General features: G+C 42.6%; 2 protein-coding genes across 3 annotated transcripts in view; one reads left to right on the forward strand and one right to left on the reverse strand.

Moving 5' to 3' along the window:
* LOC143366199 (cadherin EGF LAG seven-pass G-type receptor 1) overlaps window positions 1-24,788 on the forward strand; it is a 92,055-nt gene that overhangs the window by 31,888 nt on the left and 35,379 nt on the right. The gene's annotated exons all lie outside the window — the stretch shown is intronic.
* LOC143366393 (uncharacterized) lies at window positions 8,719-9,180 on the reverse strand. Its single transcript, XM_076807456.1, has one exon. The coding sequence runs from the start codon at window positions 9,178-9,180 to the stop codon at window positions 8,719-8,721; it is 462 nt and encodes a 153-aa protein (XP_076663571.1).

A 24,788-nucleotide genomic window follows, 5' to 3' on the forward strand; every position in this document is an offset into this window, starting at 1 on the left:
CTTGTTATGTTATATTACAGCTTTCAGAAGTAGATATTAATCTTCTGGTTCGAAGCACTCTGCGTCTAAACCTTGAGAAGGTACACCTCTCCATTCGGTACTTAACTTTCACACCGCCTTTCATTCGTTCAGCTTGGCCTAGCTGCCCGTTCCCGCCCGCGCTGCGAGCAGTGTGTTCCTAAAACTATTCAGTCAACAAACTTCAGTGCCCTGCTATATCTATTCCAACGATAAAAATGGTTAATACGAATCGATCTCCACAAATATTCATTACTCCTTAAAGAGAATATTTAGATCCGAATAAACGTTAGAAAATAACATTGTCTCGCCATCCCAACAATTAAAACGTGCTCCAAAATTCCATCGACACGCACGGAAACTTACAAGGGGAAATCACCCCACGAAAAAAAATGCGGAATCTTCTTTTTTGCGAAATATCTCGAGAACGGTAAGAGATGTCGAAAAGAAGTTTAAACAAAAGTTGCACCTTACTTTTATATCTATAAAACTGGGTGAAAATAATTATTGATTTAAGGATTGGTGGTGTGGGTGATTTTGAAAGTATGGATTTTTCGATAATTATTTTCACGCAGTTTTGTAAATATAAATACAAGATGCAACTTTTCTTTAAACTTCCTTTCGCTATCTTTTACCGTTCTCGAGGTATCCCACAAAAAGAGGATTCTGAAATTTTCCAAGGGGTCATTTCACCCCCTAAATAAGCACTGTGGCACCAAGAAAAAATAAGTTTGCCTTACCCTACGTGCACACAAGGTAGCATAATTTTCTGAACTTCCCGCGTGCCCAGCTTCCCTTTCAGCGAAGGACTTCTAACTACCCCTATTGGATCTCCACCCACGCCGTCAAAATACCCAAAAATTCTTCCAAAACAAGATAAGTCCGCGCTCAGAATCACGATTCAAAAGCAGGGTCCTCGAAGCAGATATAATCAGATTCGATTCCGAAGACACGTGACCTCCCGTCCAAGACTTTTGGCGCCCCTGATTTCCCAAAGGGCGAGCTCGCGATCGATATCCCCATCGATCCTGTTCCCTCTGCCACCATCCTCGTTCACTTGGGCGCATCCCATATGTAGACCAGTGGTTCTTAATCGTTTTGGCATGGTCTGCCGTGCCAGACCTCGTTTCCTAGCGGTATTTATCGCAATTACGCTGCAAATTGGCCGAGCGGCTAGCTGGCTCGCGTTTCAAATCGCTCGGGCCTCTTTGATCATCCCCCCCCCCGCCGATTGATAAAATAAATATTTGATCCTGTAGCGTTCACGGGCTCCCTGTGCGCACGCTGGTCTTCTAGCTATGATTTTTTTCTCCTTTCATTTCTTTGACTTGTTTCGAGGGGTAGGTACGGTAAATAGTCGGATACGTGTTTCAGAGCGCCCTGTGGAAGGGCGGTATTTAATGGAGGGATATCCATTTGCCATGGAAGAACCACTGCAGGGTAGATGGGTGTCGTAGCATCCTGGGGACACTTTGCGCGGCTCATAAAGTGTTTCGCGATTGAATTAGCCCAGCGCTATCGATACCTCGGCGAAAACGTCCTTTGAGGAAGGGCCACGCTGACGAGTGTACACTGTGCGCTGATATCGGGTGTCCTTTGCAAGTATTTTTCCCTGGCGAGGCGCTGGTTCCCTGTGGAACAGCGGAATTTTTTGTTTCTTGCTTTTAGTGTTGGAAAGCTGATTTTGACGAGGGTTTAAAGGTACTTTGGTAACGAAGCTGCAGGGCCTCTTTGGAGGATTTTCTGCTGCCTACTTTGGAGGATCTTCTGTTCTCTACTTCGAAGGACTTTCTGTTTTCTACTTTGAAGGACTTTCTGCTTTGGTTCTTCACTTCTTTTGGGAGATATCTTTGGTTTTGGTGAAGCCTGATTTTGGTATTTTTATAATATTTTGGTCAATAGATATTGTTGTTATGAGTATTCTGGATTTCTCAAGCTGTAGAGTCTAGAGTCTAAATTGTGGACACTGTGAGTTTGCTAGTTTTTGGAGGTTTTTTTTGGTATCAACGTTTGGGAAAGTATTCTGTGAGAGAAAAACGTTGTGAACCAAAATCTCGACAGTGAAGTTTGAAGCTCTAGATTATACAGTGATTTCGCTATTTTCTCTCCTGTTGCTCGGGAAACTATCGTGGGAGATGAAGGTTATATACCACTATCACGAGTATTGTGAACTCAGCTCTCGATTCCGAGCTTCTTCTAAGCTCTGGATCCACCAAGGACTCCACTCTTTTCTGTTATCTTCCCGCCTTGAAAGTCCTCTGTGACAACCAACTGGTCCATATCACGAGTATTCCAAACTCAACTTTTAACTCCGAACTTTCAATCTCCAAAATATACAATAATTTCACTAGTTTCTCCCATATTCCCAAGATTTCGAAAATATACCGCGTGCTATGAAAATCACCGCTACTCCAACTATTTTGAACTCAGTTCTTCACACTGACCATTCCACAGCCAACATACACAATAAATAATTTCCTACCTTCCCTCTATCTTCACGTTCCTCTTGCCTTAAGGGGGTATTCTAGTCTGACGAGACGTTTTCGTCGCGTTATTTCGGAATTTTTTTTACAAAGAACCCATCAATTTTGTTATTATTCAGGTTGTTGCTACATGCTTATTGATATTTAAACTATCTTCACAAATTTTGTCGATAGAGAAAAATGAAAATCGAGCGCAGCTGGCTGCTTCAAAGTAATCGTGAGAAAAAAAACCTGAACCAAAAAATGTAAAGAGATTCTTTATTTGTATGCCTTTGGCTATCGTCCCTACCAGAATTATGATAAAACATCTTGTTTTTAAACTTTCACAGACCTTTTTAAAGTTGAAAAAATGTGCGAAAATGGAAACTTAATTTTCAAACCGTCGCCATTTGCTTAATTTTCAATATTTGTATATCATTCTGGTACCGACTATAGCCAAAGGTATGCAAATAAAGAAGCTCTTTACACTTTTTGTTTCAGGTCACCAGAACGAGCCTAATCATGGCCTCGGTGGCCCCATTTTTGTCACGATTACTTTAAAGCAGTCAACTGCGTTTGATTTTCATTTTTCTCTATCGGCAAAATTTGTAAGGATAGTTTAAATATCAATAAGCGTGTAGCAATAAATTGAATAATAATAAAATTGATGGGTTATTTGTAAAAGAAATTCCGAAATAACGCGACGAAAACGCCTCGTCAGACTAGAATACCCCCTTAAAAGCCTACCGCGACACAAAACTTCCCTCCGCCACGAGTACGGCGAAGTCTCACCCCTCGCTTCTGAACATCCATGCCTCGAAATCACACAGCGATTCCGTCCTTTCCCTCTATCGCGACGATTCTTGGGGGTCCCATTGTGCGATAGATCTTAGTAGATGCCCGTCCCTCGGAATTTCCCCGCAAAAATTGCCTGTGTACCGCATAGGACGGGGGGGAAATGCAGGACCGTAGAGCCGCATTGCATATTCGGAATGGCATATAAGATTGCCTTGCGTCGGCCAACCTTATTCCACGGTCGTGGAGCACTCCTAACGAAATGATTCGAAATGCCTGGGGGGTATCCCGGCTGGTTCGCTGCGCCTCTTCGTCCTCTCGTTGCCACTTAAGTCCTTTCGAGAGCTGTGTTTAATCCGACAGGCGCTCCTTCCACGCGAACTTGGCGCCACTTGATCCTCGGGAATATGTATGCGCGCGCGTCGGCGAAATTAAACGAAATTAACGAGGTTGCGACTGCCGCGCGAGCGTGCCGCGTCGCTTCGACACACATTTCGACGAAGTATTGCTCCGATATATAATCGAGGTCCCGCTGCAAGGTTTCTGCTGGGTTGTGCTGCACTTTCTGTGTTTACCGAGCCCAAGTTTTCCAGGTTACCATCAAGCTTCACCCCGATGGAATTGCAAAGTTACGAAAAATGGTAATTAGGTATTTACATAGTTGCGATCGATTTTAAACAGAATAGGTTTATTTTAAAGTGGAACCGCTGTACACGCCCTGGTAGGAGGTTTGTCAAAGTCAACGCTCGGCAATTCACGCATTGAAGTAATAGAATATTCTTATTATGTAATGACTACATTCCCTGGATCACTAGGTCGCACCCTTTCTTAAAAAAAAAGAACCAAAATATTTAATCGGGCACCAGCCTCCAGAAAGTTGGCCCAACTAGGTAACCAGGTAACAACTAGGCGACAACTAGGTAACAACTAGGTAACAACTAGGCAACAACTAGACATCGACTAGATAACAACTAGGAACCGCTAGGTAATGCTTTGGGGGCCGTCAATCGGCAACTAGGTAACAACTAGGTAACAACTAGGTAACAAGTAGGAAACACATTAAGATAACATCAAATACCCTACTAGAATCTTCTTCCTTCCCTTCGTATTTTCAACCTCTCTTCAAACTTACGCCCACTGAAACAGAATGCAGTTCGAGACACATTCTGTTTTCATAATGTTTCCCATCAGGTAGCCGATCGACATATTCCTGTTCAGTGCACTACGAAATGATCCGTACACGGTCGCGAGATTTCACGACACGACGGCTAGCAGACGATACTCGTTCTGCATATACATGGAGCAAGTGCACGTATCTGGGTGCATCGAGGGCCGCGACACGCCAGGTCGGTTGTCTCGCGTCCAATCTGCATAATGTCCTGCGCCTCGTATCCGTGGATTCCTGCCGGCAGCTTCATACGTATTGTAACGTGCTAAGATATAGTGACTAACCTGAGGGCACACCCCTGCGGTGTGTAAATCGATGTCCCTGGTAGTACAAACCGCCGGATGTGTTGCTCGTCGCCTATTACAGGGCTGCACTTATTTCTTCGTGTTTCTATGTACCACAGCACCTTGAAACACCTATAAATGCTGTGATCCCGATCTCAGGGAAGACAGTCAGGGGTGCTAGAAATTCTGTGCACTTCTGATCTCGGGATTGATATTCCCGCCATTATGTAAGAATTCTTATGACATGAAATTTCTAGTTGAAAAACTAGTTGCGGAGAGAAGCGATTTTTTGCTTAAAATTCGCCAAATTTTTAAATTTTAATATTAAAGTTTTTAGACTAAACGGAAACATTGGCAAAGGAAACAAAATTGCCTGGGGTGCGATACACCCCGTGCGACCACGAAGGGTTAAATAACCAATTAAAAAACATTATAAAACAATAACAAGAAACAACAAAAAAAAAACAATAAAAGCAAAGCTACTTTTCTTTAACAAATAAAATCTTCAAACTAAAACCCAACTTCAGATCATTGAGGGTAGCTACCTCCCTCCATATTTAGGCCCATTTAACCTTCCCCTAGTGGTCACGATCTGCTTAGGTTCCCGACACACCAGCAACGTTCAAATATGCCAACTATCTCCAATCAGTCGACAATTCAATGAATTTCTACGATACCGTGGCTACTTGTTGATTGCTCATCGACTTCTGAAAACCGTGAAATTGATACTCGACTGCCGTGGCAAGAAAGGCCCGTCGATGAACAGCGCAATATCCCCCGGAAAACTGGAAGCTGCTTGAACAAGGGCCATCGAGGATCAGGAATCAGCCCGCGTGCAACGTTTCCTGCAGTTGCACGATGCAAATGCTGAAGGAGGCTTCCCAGGGGTGCAGCCACGCGGATCTATTCGCCCGTTGCTCGCCACGGGAGGTCGGAATCGTAAGTTGCTCCAAGTTCCTCCGACATTAATGAGGGCGAAACAGCATCGCGGGGCTGGCTAAGGGGATATTTACGACGCTCCGCGTCCGCTGCTGAAGACACAGGTCTCATATTTCACGAGATCTGCCCCCCCTCCGCGTTGAAAGTTTACACTCGACTGGAGCTCACTTTTTAGGCTGGCATATTTCACCCTCGTTAATGATTAGATTCGCGCGCCTACCCGCGCTTGTACACCTGCAGCAACTAGGAGGAGCTGGCAGTACCTTCGTTACGGGGAATTGGAAGAAAACGGTGTGCTTGGAAAGTGCACAGCTTGGGACACGAGCCCGCTGCTTTAGTTTCTTGGTACGACGTGAACTGCAGTAAAAATAAATAAGTAGCCTGCTGCATCGATTGCCTGCAATATTGTCGAGTAGTTACAAGTATCAATATCATCTGGACTCGATTCCGTTGCTACAAGTGTCACTACTGCTTTGGTGCAGCTCGATGAAACGAGTTTCACTCTGAACGAGACTCGAGTGCTTCGATATTTGTAATTTGTCTCTTGTAAGTTGCCTGGGTATTATCATTCAGATGATGAATTTGTATCCGCACCGATCGCGTACCATTGTCCCTGGGAGTTTCTTCGATTACAAAGGCAGAAGAGTAACGAAAGAAGACGCTGGAGAGGTTTTACTATAAAGGAACGCGATTTCGAGTGACCACGGCCGATCGATCGCAGCTTCCCCTAAGATTTCACCGGTATGCTCTCGAAGGCACTCGATATCTGGCCCCATTCGAGCGAATTGTTAAGCCGATCAGCTCCTGACCCAATTAACCGCGGATCCTCCAATCCGTCGCGGACTTTCGCCGCTGTGCGACAGGTTCGACGATCTCCAAACAGATTGCGCGAGATATTTTTCGTAATGGATCATGGTAGTTCGCGAAATCGTCTGTTTTCGTATGATAATTGTGGAGAAAGTGTTACTTAACGTGTGGTAAAATTCGAAGGGGTAGTGCTTGCACAGCGGGACCCCGATACTTGTAAATGGACCTTTTCTATTGCACTCTGTCAAGAAGTTGTAGAAGTAATTACAAGATCCTACTGTACATGAAAAAGTGAGCAAGAAATATGGAATGCAATTTCGTAATAATAGGGTAAAGTAGCCGAATATGAGACCCGTTTCTTAAAAACATCATAACTCCTAATTGGGAACACTTTTATTAAAATTCGATACACGTTTTGAAAGTGGAATATGTATTGCTTAGCAACCTACCGAAAAGTACTATAACAAAAATTCGGTTTCTTCGTAATAAAGTGAAAAACGAAAGTCATTCAAATGCGCAGATGAAAAAATGGGTTCCTAATATGAGACCCAGTATGTTTTTTTTCTGAAATTTATATTTTCTTTCTTTTTTTATAAAGTAGGCATGTGAAACCTATTTCTTCATTACCGCAGTCTTTGTGGGCCCACCACCGAAGTGTTGATAATGTAATGATAATAATAACAATAATAATAATAATAAAAAAATATAATAAAAATAAAATAAAATAAAATAAATTGATAATAATAATAAGAAGAAGAAGCAGACAAGTCTCTATTTTCGAAAATACCCATTTGAAAATTCTTCTAACCCTTATCAGTTACATATAAAAATAATTAGTAATTACTAATGCAATGAATCTCTACACAGAAGTAATCTGAACTCGTAAAATAAATTTTCTCGAATAGGTACTTTGGGCAAAAATTGATGAAAAGATTTTCAAAAAACCGGTCGAAAAAGTTTCGACTTTGTTCTCTACAAAAATGGATTGTGAAAAGTGGTCCCCACCCTTTAGAAATCAGCGATAAAGCAACGGTTTTCTCGGAGATTCGATAAGAATTCCGCAGTGAATCGGCCGAGTTCCACGGAACGAAATTCGTGAATGGAAATTCAGATCGAAGCGATAGCGAAGCCGTCCTCGACAGGTCGGAACGAAGTTGGGGATCGTAGCTGGGCTTCTCATTGTGCCTGGTCCGTTTTATGGCAAACAAGGCTCATTGTCACGGCCCCGCTTGCGTGGCGGTGAACAAACTTTTAACGTCAATGCAAGCTCGCCCTTTTGAACTTCGCCTCGTTAGACGCTGTTTATACTCGATTCATTTTCCACCAACGCACGGAGCGCGAAGATAACGTAATGACCATTAAAGTAACCCTCATTGCCATTCACCGACAGAATCATACTACTTCGCACAAAAAAAAGCACCGATAAAATTGATGCTCAATAACGTTTCTGGTATTTAGCTTTGGTAATCGACTTGCGAAGCCACCTCGATTACTTACAATCGAAGAGGATAAATTCCTTCGCTGAATGCCCCTCAGAAATGGCAGTATTCCAAGGCTTCGAATTACGAACCCAGTTATTGAAACGTCTCGGCAGTCGAGGGTCTAAAATCTTTCTAGCTTGAATCCCGTTGAATCGTAATTGCTTTCTGAATATTTCACACGTTGGTGACTACCTTGCTAGTAGGTAGTTTTATTCGAAGTCTACGTTTGAATATAAAAGTATCAGCTGCTGGAGAAAGGTAAAGAATAGAGAAGAACGATGGAGAACGACAGAGAGAGATGGACGATCAATCGACGTCTATACTGGTTGTTTGCATCGAAGGAGGATTCCAAGGTGTTTCTCGCGGATTTACGCGTTCCCATCAAAGCAGGGAGCCGTCGTAGCGATAAAGTCTGTCGAGTGATTCACGCCGATGTCATTTCCCCTTCGATCGACATGCCAGCAAGATTCGAGGGTGCTTTTGAGTGTCGTTTACGCCTAGTTGTACAGAGAATGAGGATGGAAGGAAAGAAGATTTCAAATCTTGATGGTAGGAACTTTTAACGAAACTTTCACGCCGTTTATTGGCGATTGGTGAAAGTGATTGGCGGAGGGTGGGTTTGAGGGACTTGTTAGTAGTGATGGGATTGAAGGCGATGCGAAACGTCTGAAGTTAAAACCTGAGACACAAGAAATCCCAAAATAGTTTACTAGACCATTGAACAATCTTGCAAATAGGATGTCGTCCTGAAGGCTTTGAACAGCTTAGAAGTCTTGATAGTCCCGATACTCTACGATAGTCATAATAGTCTTTATAGTCCTTGTAGTCTTTATAGTCATAATGGTCATTATAGTCCTTATAGTCCTTATAGTCTTTATAGTCTTTATAGTCTTTATAGTCGTTATAGTCTTTATAGTCTTTATAGTCGTTATAGTCTTTAGAGTCTTTACAGTCTTTATAGTCTTTATAGTCTTTATAGTCTTTATAGTCTTTATAGTCTTTATAGTCTTTATAGTCTTTATAGTCTTTATAGTCTTTATAGTCTTTATAGTCTTTATAGTCGTTATAGTCTTTATAGTCTTTATAGTCTTTATAGTCTTTATAGTCTTTATAGTCTTTATAGTATTTATATTCTTCTTTATAGTCTTTATAGTATTTATATTCTTCTTTATAGTCATTACAGTGTTTATAGTCTTTATAGTATGTATATTCTTCTTTATAGTCATTACAGTGTTTATAGTCTTGATAGTCTTAAGATTATAGACTCAAACTGTCTGAAGACTCCGTACTGCTGATTTGTTCAAAACATTTGCAAAATACTGAAGTGCCATCTCTACCTGCTAGAGCAAGGAGTTTCACAATATCGTCTGGGAATGATAGAAATCGAAGCTGATCGATCGCTTCCAGGGTCCAGTGGAATTCTCGTCTGGATTCGCAGCCACACGGGCTAAATGGTCGACGTGCTTCAACTTTCAGAGAGGCTTTTAAGTTGAAGCTATGCAAGTGGCCCCCGCAGCGTTCTCGTCGATACCATTCGGCCAATGTATCGACGATTAGCGCGACCCTCCGACGAGGGTGGAAGTTATTGTCGGGGTGTGAGGTTGTTAGATCAAGTTGTTAATTGCCCTTCTTCAGAGATAGGGATCTGTAATTTTGACAAGCTGAAGGGGGACGGTCAGGGTTGTTGGCGATGGAAAATTCATTGATCAAGCTTTGGAATATGTACTTCGAATTGAAAGTACGTCCTTAAAGCCGTCACGTTATAGAGTTGGAAGTTCAGAATTTGGATAACAGAGGAGCGAGAGCTGAAAATTTGTATCGTGGGATATTGGAGGCTCAAGATTTTGTGTAATATAAAATTCGAAGCTCAAAATTTGGTTAATATAGAATTCAGAGCTCAAGATTCTGAGCAATGTAGAATTGGAAGCTCAAGATTTTTAGCAATATAGAATTGAAAGCTAGAGATGTGGGTAATATAGAATGGAAAGCTCAAGATTTGGACAACATAGCATTGGAAGCTCCAGATTTGGATAATATAAAATTTGAAGCTTAAAATTTGGGTGATATAGAATTGAAAGCTTAATATTTCGGCACTACAGAATTAGAAGCTCAAGATTTAGACAACATGCAATTCAAAGCTCAAGATTTCTTTAATATGGATTTAATAGCTCAAGGTTTCCATAATATAAAATTCAAAGCTCAAGATTTCTTACAATATGCATATAAAACTCCAAGGTTTCCACAATATAAGAATGGAAGCTCAAACTTTTCACAACACAGAATTGAAAGCTCATAATTAGGATCACGTAAAATTAAAAACTCAATATTTTAACTATACAGAATTGAAAACCCAAGATTTGCACACCATACACATTAAAGCTCAAAACTTTCTCAATTTATATTGAGAGATTTAGATCTATATTGAGAGATTTGGCTTTATAGCCAAGTAATCCAAATCAAACCCCACAAGGGAAATACCTTTCCAAATATACACACACAATCACACTTCCATCTCAAATCTAATAATCCACTGTACCAAACCTATATCCCCATCCACATCTCGATTTTTTCCAATCATTACAGAGCGCAGAACAAATTCACGGTGCAATCGGAAGAGAAGCGATAGCTCGAGCAAAATTCGGTCCAAAATTTTTTCCCCACAAATCCCAGGTCGACTCAGGGTTCATCTGAATTTCAGAACCGTGGCCATGCAGCTTGATACGCTCAGATATCGGACAGAGGAAAGTTCGTTCCTAACTAGCCTTGAGGTGTTGGAATAAACTAATTGAGTCGTAGCGAATTAAAAGTCGCAGCGTTATCGCGACACGGGGGAAAGTTTGAACGCGAGTTGCCAACTTCTCCGTGCACTTTTTGCCCGGCGACTTTATTAATTCACCCCGAGAAACGACTTCGAGATGTTCTTCTCCAACTGTTGTCGCCAGTCCTTTCTTCCTCTTCCATTTGCAAAGCAATAGTCAGGATGGTGTCTGACACTTTGAAAACAAAGAAACTCCATCAACAATACGAGTTGGAAACTTGTAACAAACTATCCAAACAGTTGGAAAAATATTCCGCAGACAGTATTTTACATTCCATAAAATATAATTTCAAGATCAACTCCACCGCATTATTAAAACTTTGCCGCCAGGTTATTAGTTGTTAAGGCAAATATCGCTCACGAATTTTTAAACAATTGAACAGCGGATTGGCAGGGATTATTTATGGGGGAAAGATTTTCCCCAGTCCCATAAAATCAGGAGCACGTCAAGAGACCGATCGTGATTTTATATCCGACCAGTTGGAAGGGAATAGGGAAACGCTTTCAGAAGAGGATTCGCGTTGGATTTTTGGCGGATTTAATGCCGCGATAAAAAATAATTCCATGCTTTTCCATTGCTGGAAAAGCTGTCCATCCCGATGCACGTCGAACCTTTTCAACCTCGATGGCTATCGAACCGTGGACCCCGCAATATCCGGCGAAGGAGGATACGACGGCTGAAAATATCGAGGGAAAACCACGGGCCTCTAGAATGCCACGATCGTTCCTCGTTTCAGCGCCTTTGCGTGCGTCGATTTCATTAAAATCGCTATCGATGTTGAATCAAACCTCTATAACTCTGCACCTTCAACGATCGAGGGAACTATATTAAAATAGAAATCCAGCTTCTTAACAGATATCTGATAAAAAAGAAATGGGGATCTCAAAAGCGCAGGTTCTCAAATCAATCGTTTTGCGGATAAGGAAAATTAATTTATTTCAACGTCTCTATCGTTTATCTATCATTTTTCTAAAAGGTTGAAATGTAGCTTTTATGAGTTGTATTACATAGTTATAGGTACTCCAAGCAGTAGTGATGTCTCCACTGCGCATGCTCAAAACAAAAGTGGGCGGAGCTATGCCCCCCCTCCAGTTCGCAGCGTGGATTCAGTGCTATGAATGCTTCTATCATGCTCCTATATTTTTCATCCCTTTTTTAATTTTCTACAAACGTCACTAGTGCTTGCTACACATAGACAGTCGTATATATTATATAATGCAACTCTGAAGCAGGCCGCACAGTAAATATATTCAGGGAGCCACGCGAGAAGTCTCGTGGACTGAAATTTTTTAATGAGCAAACAGGTTACAATGAATAAAGGGGTGGTATTATCCAATGCGCGCGCTCTCCAATCTGAAATCGTGCGGGGAAAATGTTGGCGGCGCATTTAGTAAATGTAACGACACCCGGGAGCCCATTCGTTGCTCGACAGTTCCACCTTTGAATTATTCATGCCAGACGGGCAGCAAGTTCGAGCTTGAGGAATCGACGTCGAGCGGAGAGTTCGCGTTAAAATCCACCGAGTTCCCGCGGAAAAACATTCCCGTCGGGGGTGTCGTGTTTCCGCTTGCTTTCAGCCCGCTCTATTGTCGCGGTGTTCCTCCTTGTTCCTCCCTTTTCCGCTCGTTCGACGATAAAGGGGAGCATTTTATGTTCCCTTCGACGGTGTCGTTTAAAGTTCGATACCTACGAGTTATTTCTGTTTAAAAATTCGGTATTTACGAGTTTGATCTTTGTGTGAGAAGGCATGTATAGTGTCAGTAGAAAATGTTCACTAGTTGTGGGTGCACCAGGCAATTGTGTCTTCCGTTAGATAGAGGAACGCTTCGATATTATAACCTGCTAAATTTCCGATCTAGGCATTATTTTCACAGAATTCGAGCTATAGAGTGGGCGTGGCCGATTGCTCCGCCCACTTTGTATCCTCCCACTTTGAACCCTCCCACTTTGAACCCTCCCACTTTGAACCCTCCCACTTTGTATCCTCTCACTTTGTATCTTCCTACTTTGTACCCTCCCACTTTGTATCCTCCCACTTTGTAGCCTCCCACTTGAGCATGCACACTGGGAGCCTCGCTATTGCTCGGTATCCCTACACAGAAGCATGGCGAGATAATCGAGAGAGGGGAATATATATTCGCATTCTACTTTCTTTCATTCTCTTTACTTCAGTTGTTTCAGTCATTAACCACAATATATTTCCTACAACGCCCCACTTTATTCCTATTCGTGAAAAGGAAATTGTGTCTTGTACAGAGCAGTATTCTCGAAGAGTGGAGCGTAAGGTAGGAAAAATGAATTGCCACGGCTGACGGTTTTAAAAGGGCACGCGTTATGACCGTAACTCGGCGGGTCTCATTATTTTCATAGAAATAATAAATCGCTTGCTCGCGACACGCTGGAGACGGCTGTGCTCCGTTTTTAATCAACTTACACGGACGCAGGCGTATAGACGGGGGAATACACGTTCGAGTGCCTCAGTTACGTCGAAACGAATATTTCTCGATTGTCCCGTATACTTCTCCCCGGGACGCGATAACGAGCCGCTAGCGTAGAAGCGCGCTTTATTCGCGCACAATAAATCCGTGTTACGAAAGCTGGCGGGAGCTACAAGTGGTTCCATAGTCGGCATTGTTACGTCCTCGTTTCGGAGTTTTAATTGTAAACAGAGAGTTGGATGCGTTGAGATATTCAAAGTTGCTCCGCGGGCTTTAAGAGACAATACTTTCATGACCGCGATGAAGCCAAATGTAGGGCACGACTTGCTCTAATTTCAAAATTTCAGGTCAGTTATTGTACTCTGTACGTGGATTCCACTCGCCAGTAGGATGAAAAGTTGTAAGGAACCATATGTTGCAAATGAATCGTTTTCTTGTAAAAGAAGGTTAAAGTTACGACCAGTTGGAGCGCGCAGAGATCCGAGGGGGCGGAGCGCTCCTCCCACTAGTGGCCACCAAGCTCCGCCCAAAAGCGTAACTCTGCGTAATCCAATTGGTCGAAACTTTAACTTTCTTTAACAAGCAAACGGTTTACTTGCGAAACATGGTTCCTTTACAACTTTTCATTCTACCGACCGGTAGAATAAGCGAGGGTAAAGAAATTTGATCTAGCACCTCAATGTCAATGCAAATTGCACTTCCTTCTACCTTCACCAAACGGATCACGTAGTTTCCTAAATACCCTCATAAAATCAGCCTTAAGCTACATCGACTTGATCGATATTCGCAAGCGTTACATATCAAACACCCCTTAGCCCCAGCTTTACACCACCCCGAACGCCTGCACCGTTGTTCCCCCACAGGGTACACTTCCCCCGATAGACTACATCAGGGATAAAGGGTCCACGAATATTTCCCCTTACCCATAAAGTCTCCTCTAAAACGAGCTCCCGCTGACAACGCGTGGACCCGTTGAAACCTCCCTCGCCCATGGCAGAACATCGCACCTTTAAATCTGAATCCCACCCCCCGAGACCCTGCCACGATTCCTCAGACTTCCCAACCGCGAAACTTTCCAGTCATCCCTCAGCCTCCTTATCTCAACGTTTTCAACCGGCTTCTCCATAAAATCGCGTTCCTCATTGGAAAGCCCCTCCCCCAACCAAGAATCCTAACAAATTCTAACGAAAGAGGAGCTCCTTTCATCCCTCCGTTCAATTCCCCGTCTCGATGTCTCCCGCCTCTGCAGCCGCGAATTCGGTGTCCTCGTTTCGAATCATCACATCCTCCCGCGTGGAAGGGGCATTAATCCCCGCTGTCTCATTAACGCCGCGCGACAGGCAATCCGTCGCGCAGCCCGCCCGGAGGCGCGCGCTTGGAGAGAGGGGAGAAGAACCGCGCGTCTCCCCGTGAAAAGAGTATCAGTGAAAGGCCGGCTGCAATTACGATTCCATCGAAATCTGGGCCAGGACGCGGCGGCCGTTTATCAGGACAGGAGTCAGGGCCTGGGACAATGGAAGCTGCGCTGAATTCCCTTTCCATCCGCGCCACGTCCATTCAGCGGGCATGCTGCTCGTGATTAACGCTGTAGAAAGCACCCTCGGACTCCCAGCTAATTAATTCTTTCTTCGGATCCACCGTCGCCGCGTCTGTTGTTTCACCGTGACCGTTGCCACTCGTCGCACCTACAGCCGTTTCCCCACTGTGTCTACAGTTGCCAATCGGCAACGCTGCTCGGTGGTGCCTAGTGTTCCTGATTTCTCCATATTTTTTGTTCCTCGGGAAATCAGAAATGAGATCATATTTCTTGAGAATTCTCGAGAAATTGAAAAAAATATTGCAAAAATTATAAAAATTAAAATATAATATTTATCAAAAACACAAGAAAAGTTTAACTAAATTATTATTTCTGTCTAATTTATACAAAACTTGTGTAAATGAAAAATAGATATTAAATATAATTGGTAAATTTATTTATTTAATAAAAAATTTGTACAAAGCGAAACATTACTTTTTGGTTTTAAAATTTATTTTTAAATAGCACTATGCGTCTAATGTAGCGTCAGCGAATCTATTTCTTTTTTGTGGCAAAATCTGTTACTGTTATATTTTGACGTTTTATATATATATCTCGGCTGTTAAATGAAAAATGCGTCTTTTGATCCTTTTGGAAGAAATTCTGGATCGTGCAAAAATTTTATACGGGACACAATAGTCTTATCTCCTCTTTTCTATATTTCTTTTTTAATAGGCACAAGAAACTCATTAGGTACTTAATTCAGTATACAATTTTTCTAAATTTTTAAATAAGAATTTAAGAGCACCTTCAGCAGTTAATAATATCGAATCTTCTGTACTGTGATTTTCTATTGGAATTCATTTAGATCTAATGTTATTAATAAGATGTATTATAAATTGTAGATGTGTTTATACGTCCGCGATTAACTAGTAATACATTCATTTACGAAAATAAATGAAACTTATAATATTTTTCCTAGACTTAAGTTTCTCGAGAAATACTATAATTTCTCGAGAAATAAGAAATAAGCAATTATAAAATTTCTCGAGAAATTCTCGAGAAGGAACACTAGTGGCGCCAAACGAAGTGTACCATCCGTTCATCCTAAGAGAAATCGGTAAGGGCGTATGTCTACCCTTGGGATTCCGAAGACGTGTCTGTGTGTTTGGGTCGCATGGTTTGCAAATCCAAACGCATACCGATTTACCGATCGGCAAATACCGATACAGTGGGGGCGCGGCTTACGATTCTCCTTCGCGCAGGGTCGCTGCCGGAGCACGCTTTCCCGCGAGGGATGGAGAACGCGAAAACAATCGGGATCGAGGTCGATTTCGAGTGTAAACGCGATCAGCGAGGCAATCTACGTAGTGGGTCGGCACCGCGAGAAATGGGTTTATTATAAACCGCGGATTTGCAATGGAGATCCGGGCGCTCGCGGAAATCGGCTTTTCCAGCGCGTCCGGGCGGTCGATTTTTCATTGGGCGGGATTATCCTGGGAAATAACATTTGCTTCGTTTACAGAGAAGACCGAGCGCGTTATCGCGGGCTATTGAAATTCAGAGTGTTTCGCGGGGAATCGGTGGCTGGTTAACTTACGAGTCATTTTTCGCGCAAGAGTTATAGCTCTCGGGTGGTGATGTATTTTGGAGATTCTGTCGGGGCGGTGGCTCGGGTTTGGTAATATTTCGCGACGGGAGATTTCTCTTGTATGGCCGCTATCATTTTTCAGCGTGCTGCCTTGCACGAGAAGCGTTTTTCGGTGCTAGCAACCGCCCGCTTTGGGGAAAGGGAAAGGAACGCGTTCTGCCTCGTAAATTCGCGCGATACTCGCGTATGGAACGTGCTGGCCGTCAGGATTGCTGGAGTTTATTCCGTGGTTTGGGGATTATTTGGGTCTTGAAGGGAATTTTGGACAGAGAGCTGTAATATTGCAGTTTAATTTGGAGGATTCTTGGCTGAAGTTTGTTTGTTGATGCAGCTTTTTGGTATTCATTATATGCATTAGTTGCGGCAGTTTCGGGGTACGGATTGCAGCGGATTCTGGGTAAGTAGAAGACAGAGTGGTAGAGGTGAAATAAGGATTAGGACAGAATGTGGGATTTAGAATTGAAGAGGTTATTATAGAATTTAACTCTCGGTTGTCACACGTATTTCTTCGAACAGAATTGTCACGCTGGGACGATTCGACCTCAGTTAATTTTCAATCAGCTGCTGGCTGAAATCTATCCGTTAAATTAAGGGATTGCATAAGTTTGGCTGCGACGAAAATGATTGGCTTTAGGAATTTTTATTTTGAGGTTTTAGTAAAAAAATAGAAGAAAATACTAATTGCACATGATTTGTTAATCCATAAAGTGCACGAAACAAAATTTTGTACTATAATTTTGGTATTAAATTATTTACAATTTTTTAGGTGCTTTAGACCACTGCAGAAAGAATGGTCAACATGATATCTCCCTTTCAACATCGATGGATCTGAAAAGTAAAATGATATTCTTGTAAAATAATGCTGCCATTATGGGCTGAGAGGCCAAATGTTTTTTTAAAAAAATGTGGCACTTTAAAATTAAATGACAATTTTTTAAACAAAGTATAAAAAAGGGCTGTCAGGCCATAATGACAACATTACTTTGCAAGAATATTATTTTATTTTTCAGAACCATCGATATTTAAGGGAGATATCATGCTGGCCATTTTTTCTGCGATGGTCTAAAGAACCTAAAAAATGATAAATAATTTAATACAAAAATTATTGTAAAAACAATTTTTCGTGCACTTAATTAACATTTAAAGTATCGTCGTGTTTCAAGTTTAAACAGTAGTGCCGTTTTCAATGATGCCTCAAAGATATTTTACCTCAAAGTCATATTGCGACAATCAAGGTTCAATAGACCAGAGTAAACTCGAGTAAGATTAAGCAGAGTCAAGTAAAATCTACTCAAGATTCTGAAATTTGTAATAAACCTAAATAAAATCGCCTAGAAACAAGTAGAATTGGGTTCCATCGAGTAGAACAGCAGGAAATTTGGCGGACCTGTGAAACAAACCACGAAACAGAACCCACAAAAATGCACTCATCGAAATACAGAATAAGACACAAAGAATCATACAATTCACCATAAATTCATCCTATACAACACGCGTTCCAAAGCTAAACATGTTCATAACACCCACCCTTGACCTTTCCTCCCTGAATTTGGACCGACCAGCACACAGGCGCAAAAGAAGAATACCGTTGAAAGCTCCGAATTTATGGATCAGCCCAATGCTTGTCCATTTTCGCGGGCGTTCGTACGCAATTCAGCGAAGAAAGAGGTCCGAACGATTCCCTTGCGGATTGGTCGATTCGGGGTGAAAGAGGGAGGAAACGGAAGGAAGTCGCCCCCAAAAGGATTCGCTGTATCGGGGCCGGTGGCTAGAGGCCGAGGTTTTCCGTTCGTCGTACGTGACCGTGTCGATGGGAGGACGAAGTGTGCAATTAACGAAACGCGGTTGGAATATCGATAACCCCTAAAGCGGGGGTTCGGTTCTCTCGAAAAGCGGTCCGCGGAAAGAGCAGATGGAGGTGGGTGAAAACGAGGGTTAGGGAAAGGGGTTATAAAGCAACAACGTGATACGCCAGTGAAAGCAACCAGAGAAGAGGGGACGGAAGGGATGCAGAGAGTGACCGCGCTCGCTTGAATTTCAAAAGCTCACAGCTTCGCGGCTTGGTCCGTGCTTCATGGCTCGGAACGCGTCGGAAAGCTTCGGGCAATTTATACCACTCGACCCCTCGAGCCGTCCACCGAAACGGCTGCGCCCAAGGCCGAGCTTTTCTGGTTCTGAGATATCGAATTTGGAGCATTCTGATCTTCAGCTTTTGAACATTGCGTTTCCGAGGTTGGGGAGTTTTGATCTTGAGCTTTTGAGGTGGGTGATTCGGGATTCGGAGCTTTCTGATCTGAAGCTTCTGAGATAAGAGATTTAAGATTCGAAGCGTTTTTATCTTAACGTAACGGATTCCAAGCGTTCTGATCTTGAGCTACCGAATTCGCAGCGTTCTGACGTTGAGCAACCGAATTTCGAGTGTTCGGATCGTGCGCTACCGAATTTGAAGCGTTCGGATCTTGCGCTACCGAATTCGGAGCGTTTCTGATCTTGCGCTACCGAATTCCAAGCGTTCTGATCTTAAGCCTTCAAATTCGGAGCTTTCTGATCTTGAGCTCCCGACTTCTGAGCATTCGGATCTTGCGCTACCGAATTCGGAGCGTTTCTGATCTTACGCTACCGAATTCCAAGCGTTCTGATGTTGAGCAACCGAATTTCGAGTGTTCGGATCGTGCGCTACCGAATTTGAAGCGTTTGGATCTGGCGCTACCGAATTCGGAGCGTTTCTGATCTTACGCTACCGAATTCCAAGCGTTCTGATCTTAAGCCTTCAAATTCGGAGCGTTCTGATCTTGAGCTGCCGACTTCTGAGCATTCGGATCTTGCGCTACCGAATTCGGAGCGTTTCTGATCTTACGCTACCGAATTCCAAGCGTTCTGATCTTAAGCCTTCAAATTCGGAGCGTTCTGATCTTGAGCTCCCGACTTCTGAGCATTCTGATCTTGAGCTACCGAATTCGGAGCGTTATAATCTTGAACTTCAGCATTCAGATCTTTATTATTTCGAGCACTCGAGATGAAAGCTTTATAATTTGGAGCTTTGCCATCTTGAGCTCTCAAGGTGGGACCACTAGAATTCGGGGCTTTATTATCTTGAGCTCTCGAAATGGGAGCTTTGGAATTTGGAGCTTTCTAATCTCGAGCTGTCAAATTCCTACCTTTCTGGTCTTATCCTTTCATATTCGGGGCTTTCTGGTCGTGATTTTTCAAGATGAAAGCCTTCGTACACAGAACTTTTTAATCCTGAGCACGCGCTAACGCAATGCCCCCGAATCTCGCTGATTTGTTCGCTCTGCCGCGGTAGCGTAATTGCACGACTCCTTTGGGGCTGCGTTTAATGTCGTGGCGTTTCGCGAAAGGCTACAAGGGTCGTGCTAGCAACCTCGACGTACCATTATTTTTCTTTGCCGTTGGGCATATAAAGAAGTTGAGGGGCTGCATTATTACAGACGAGTTCTTGTAAGGAATTAAATCACCAAGATTCAGAGACGGTTTAAATTTTAAATAATTTCATCCCCGAATCACGTGGTCTGCTGGGCGATTAGTGAGCACATGTTTTAGAATTTAATGTGTAACGATAAAGTTTCTCTATGATATTCTTAAGTCCACTTCCGAAAGAAAGATTTTAATATTCTTGAAACGTAAGATCAAGCAGCATGAAATTATGGCAAGTGAAATACGAATTTCACGGGGTATGTTAGGTGAAACGATGCTGGGACCTCCTCGCCTCGGATACGCAATATCGTACACGAAATTCACCCTCTCTTACTTCGGCTTCCGAAGGAGTACGTACATACGCTATTTTATGGAAATTTCTTTAATACCTTTATGGAAATATTTTCGCCGTGTTTCGGCTCGCCCCGCGACGAAATGACATTCCTGCTATACAGGTGGAGAAGATTGCATGCATTGATGTGTAACTGTACGCTACGTGGCATTCACTCGAATCAGCTTCTCCTGCGACATATTCCACTTCGGACTTTATAACAATACATACCGTGAACGTCAGTTCGTTTGACGCGCAGCTTTCGAGTTGGAAAGTTGTAACTTTTCAGTTTCGAGCTTCTGTGCTGAGAGGCTTCGGTCACTGAGCTTCCTACGTCACGGATTTTGGAATTCGGAGCTTCCTGATCTTCAGCTCTCGAAGTGGAAGCTTTGGAATTCGGAATTTTTAACATGGGAGCTTTGGAATTTTGAACGTTCTGAAGCTGAGCTTTCGTAGTTGAAGATTTATGCTCTTGAGCTCTCGGATTCGGAACTTTGTGATCTTCAGTTTCCAAATTTAGGGCTTTTTTTATCTTGAGCTATCGAATTGAGAATTTTTAATATGGGAGCTATCGAATTGAGAATTCTTAAAATGGGAGCTATCGAATTGAGAATTCTTAAAATGGGAGCTTTCGAATTCAGAGCTTTCGGATCTTCAACTTCGGAAGTCGGAAATTTCGAGATGGGAGTCTTAGAATTCTGAATTTTCGAGTTGACTGCTTTGGAATATGGAGCTTTGCGATCCTGAGCTTTCGAATTTGAAAGCACCTGCTCTCGAGCTCTCGAATTCAGAACTTTCTAAATGGAAGCTTTAAAATTCGGAACTTTGTGATCTTGAGTTTTTAAATTCGGAGCTTTCTGAGCTCAAGCTCCATAAAAGAAATCTTTCCATAACAATATTGAGCTTCCATGTTCAAATCCTTCTCACCTTAATCTCCCAATACAGAAACTTCCCACCAATATTCTCCCAAAACCCCAGGATCCTAACTCCACACACTGAATTTAAAAATTCTCCGCCACTTCGCTTCCCCCAATCACCAACGATCAAACTCCCCTTACCCAACACTCCCCCCACCACCCACCACCAGCCACTTCAATCAACCCTCCAACCCACCTCTAAAAAAACAACCTCCCAGCGCCGACACTTAAAAATAATATTTCCACAGCCATGGTAACCCCTCCGCGACATTAATTAACACAACGCTCCTCGCCGCTCCCCCGCGATAATACAACCCCGTACATTATGAAAATAAATGACTCGAAAACGAAGCGCCGCCCAGCCAGATAGAAACACTCGGCGGCATTATATTAATTACAAGCCTTTGCAACGGTCAGCGGCAATTACACAATTAATTAAATCTCCATCAGCCGTTATCAAACATTACCCCATTATTAATTGCCGCCTTCCTCCACTCCAAATTCGACTTCTCCAGGAATTCCTGCGTCCGCCAGAGCTTTCGTTGCCGCGTTCCGTGCTTTGACGTCCGCTTCTTCCCGGACTACGAATTCCTCGCCCGGTTCTTTATGCTCCAGTTCACTGTACCGCCTGGCATTCCATATCCGTTTCGGTGACTCTCAACTGAAACCGCCAAGCGAAAGCGGAGAATCGAAGCGGCTTATTCTAATCTTCTATCCCGCACGGTTACTTCTTCCTCCAGCCGAAGATGCTCCGTACTCTGCACCTCTGCCATCGGGTATGCGCTGCCTCGTCCAGTAATTGAATCTCGTGGCACGCGCCGTTTACGTCGGGAGGAGCGGACGAAATTACGGGGGCACCCTCGATCGTATCAAATAATTGGGCAACAACGCCAGCTGACGATCTTTCTATCGAACAATGCAGCGGATCTTCGGTCCCGGGTCTAGTAATTCGATTAGCATCCGTCGTTACTCGAGTTACTTGCCCCCCTTTTTCTTCGCTGGACAAGTTTCTTCGGAGGATGTCGTAGGAGGGAATTCGCGTTAGGGCAGGCAGGTCGATTGGAACAGGGAGGAAGACAGTGACCGGGTCAATTTTGACCCAAACCTTTCTTTGCTCTTGGATTCCTTAGGAACGCGATTATTTCCTTGTATTAATTAATATTTTCAACTGCAGAGATTGTATTCTCTGTATAGATTGGAGGTATTGTGAGCCTGGGTCAAAATTGACCCAAGGATCACTGACGGGTAAGTCAACCTGAAATACCGAATGTAGTATTTATACACGTGTACTATTTTCATTTTTCGAAATACTTATTTGGGACTCAGATATACAGGGTGTCCCAGTGTTAATGGCGATACCGAGGAGAGGGTGATTATACGCGAAAAGATAAATCGAAAATATACAGTAACTTTGTTTTTATTTCAAGCTTTATGTCGTATTTTCATTGATAAGCCAACTCTGAGCAGACAGATAAATAAAAGCGCATAATATTGACAAGCAATGTGCATATTCGGTGCACACGTACTCGAGGAACATTGCAAGTCGATTTTCTCGAGAACAGAACCTCAAATGAACAAAAATTTATACTACACTTTCGACTTGCGTTTTTATTTATTTATGTAGGAAAACCCTTTGGTACGTACAGAGGATAGAGGAATACAGTAGAGGACTAACGCGTAAACGGAGAAGCACAAAAGTGAGCAAAATAAAGGAAAGAAAGAGTATCCAGATATAAAATAAGTAAAAGAGAAAAAATACAATGAAAGTAAATGGAGGTTGATAAGAATTGTTAACCACCATCCTCACTGAATTTTTCATACAGAATCTCCCCTTTTGTACTACTTGCAACGCACCTCTACCACTTTGACAACATCGAAGCTGCCAATCCAGCGAAACTTAAATTTAGACCTCGGAATGTCACTTTGACTTTTCCATCAAGTGTTGCAAAGCAGATCGGAAGGACCCTGAACAGAGTCAGCAGGGAAACTTTCTCCGACAGGAAGCTCGCAAAATAGAGTCGAGTTGCCTTTGCATTCGTTATTTTCACGGCTCGCAGGAGCACGGAGATAAGCTCCCTAGCTTCTCTGTTATCGCGCACTTTATCAGACACGACCCTCCCCCCACCACTCCGGAGTAAAAAAAGTAGACAGATCGCCGAGTGACTATCGAACTCGATCGCGGGACCGGAGTTTCTGCCGTGACTCGACGAGCTCTGTGCTTATCGACGAACCGACAGGACGCGGGAACTTTGGAGCCGTCTCGATGCAGACAGAGCACCGAAGCCATCACTTAGGAATCAAACCGGTAGCCTTTGCTATCGGGAACTTCGGGTATCGCGCGATTCGAGCTTCTAATCAACTTCGACTCTGGGCTCCCGACCACGGGAACGTCCCCCCCCCCCCCCCCCCAACTTGAATAGCGTGCAATCGATCAGAGGAACTTTCATCGCTCTGCTTACCCCTAAGTAACGTTTCGGTAACTAGGCTTTGAATGTTGGGAACTTTGTGAATGTTTGAAAATTACCAAAATTACATTTTTTGATAAGGTAACGACTCTTGAAGTTTGAAATAGTCTTTTCCTTGCGCTTTTCGTTCTTCTAACGCCTTTAAAAATACAAATTTTTCATTTTTTTTAAATGTTAGAGGTTTGCCCCCTCCAAAAATGTATATTCTTTAAAATAAAAAAGGTTTCAATCGCAGCGGTTAATAACTTTTCGAAATATTTGTCCCACCAGTTTGACTGACACTGTTTAAAGGAAAACGCGTTTAAAGCTTTACGCGAAGGGGTTCTGCACTTTTACCTACGCATTTTTTTAAAGGTTAGAGGTTTGCCCCCTCCAAAAATGTATATTCTTTAAAATAAAAAAGGTTTCAATCGAAGCGGGTAATAACTTTTCGAAATATTTGTCCCACCAGTTTGAACAACACTGTTTAAAGGAAAACGCGTTTAAAGCTTTACGCGAAGGGGTTCTGCACTTTTACCTACGCATTTCTTTAAATGTTAGAGGTTTGCCCCCTCCAAAAATGTATATTCTTTAAAATAAAAAAGGTTTCAATCGAAGCGGGTAATAACTTTTCGAAATATTTGTCCCACCAGTTTGAACGACACTGTTTAAAGGAAAACGCGTTTAAAGCTTTACGCGAAGGGGTTCTGCACTTTTACCTACGCATTTCTTTAGATGTTAGAGGTTTGCCCCCTCCAAAAATGTATATTCTTTAAAATAAAAAAGGTTTCAATCGAAGCGGGTAATAACTTTTCGAAATATTTGTCCCACCAATTTGAACAACACTGTTTAAAGAAAAATGCGTTTAAAGCTTTACGTGAAGGGGTTTTGCACTTTTACCTACGCATTCGCCTTTTACACTCCACTTTTCTAGCATACTAGATATATAATTTCTAACTCTACTATTTTTCTCATTCTTCTTCTCTTATAGTATGTATTTATTTTTTATCTTCTTGTTAGTTTCGTAATGTCTACTGGTGCAATAAGGAATAATTATTACTCAAATGCTTATAATTTCAGGAGTTTTTCGAACTTCAAAAAATACTTTTAAACGCCTGTGTATTTTAATGGTCGAACATTCGAAACATGTAATACAAAAATCGATTTTCCAACGTTTCTAAATCGGAATCTCCGCTTAAGCATTTCTACTCTTCCCGGCGAGAACTACAACCCCTAAACTCTTACACCCTGTGTAACCACCATAAAACTCAACCACCTTTTCC

The sequence above is a fragment of the Andrena cerasifolii genome, chromosome 2 (genome assembly GCF_050908995.1).
Source record: "Andrena cerasifolii isolate SP2316 chromosome 2, iyAndCera1_principal, whole genome shotgun sequence".
Lineage (NCBI taxonomy): Eukaryota > Metazoa > Arthropoda > Insecta > Hymenoptera > Andrenidae > Andrena > Andrena cerasifolii.

Coding starts and splice junctions, on each gene's coding strand:
- LOC143366393 (XM_076807456.1), bottom strand. CDS start 9,180: ATGACTATAAAGAAGAATATACATACTATAAAGACTATAAACACTGTA.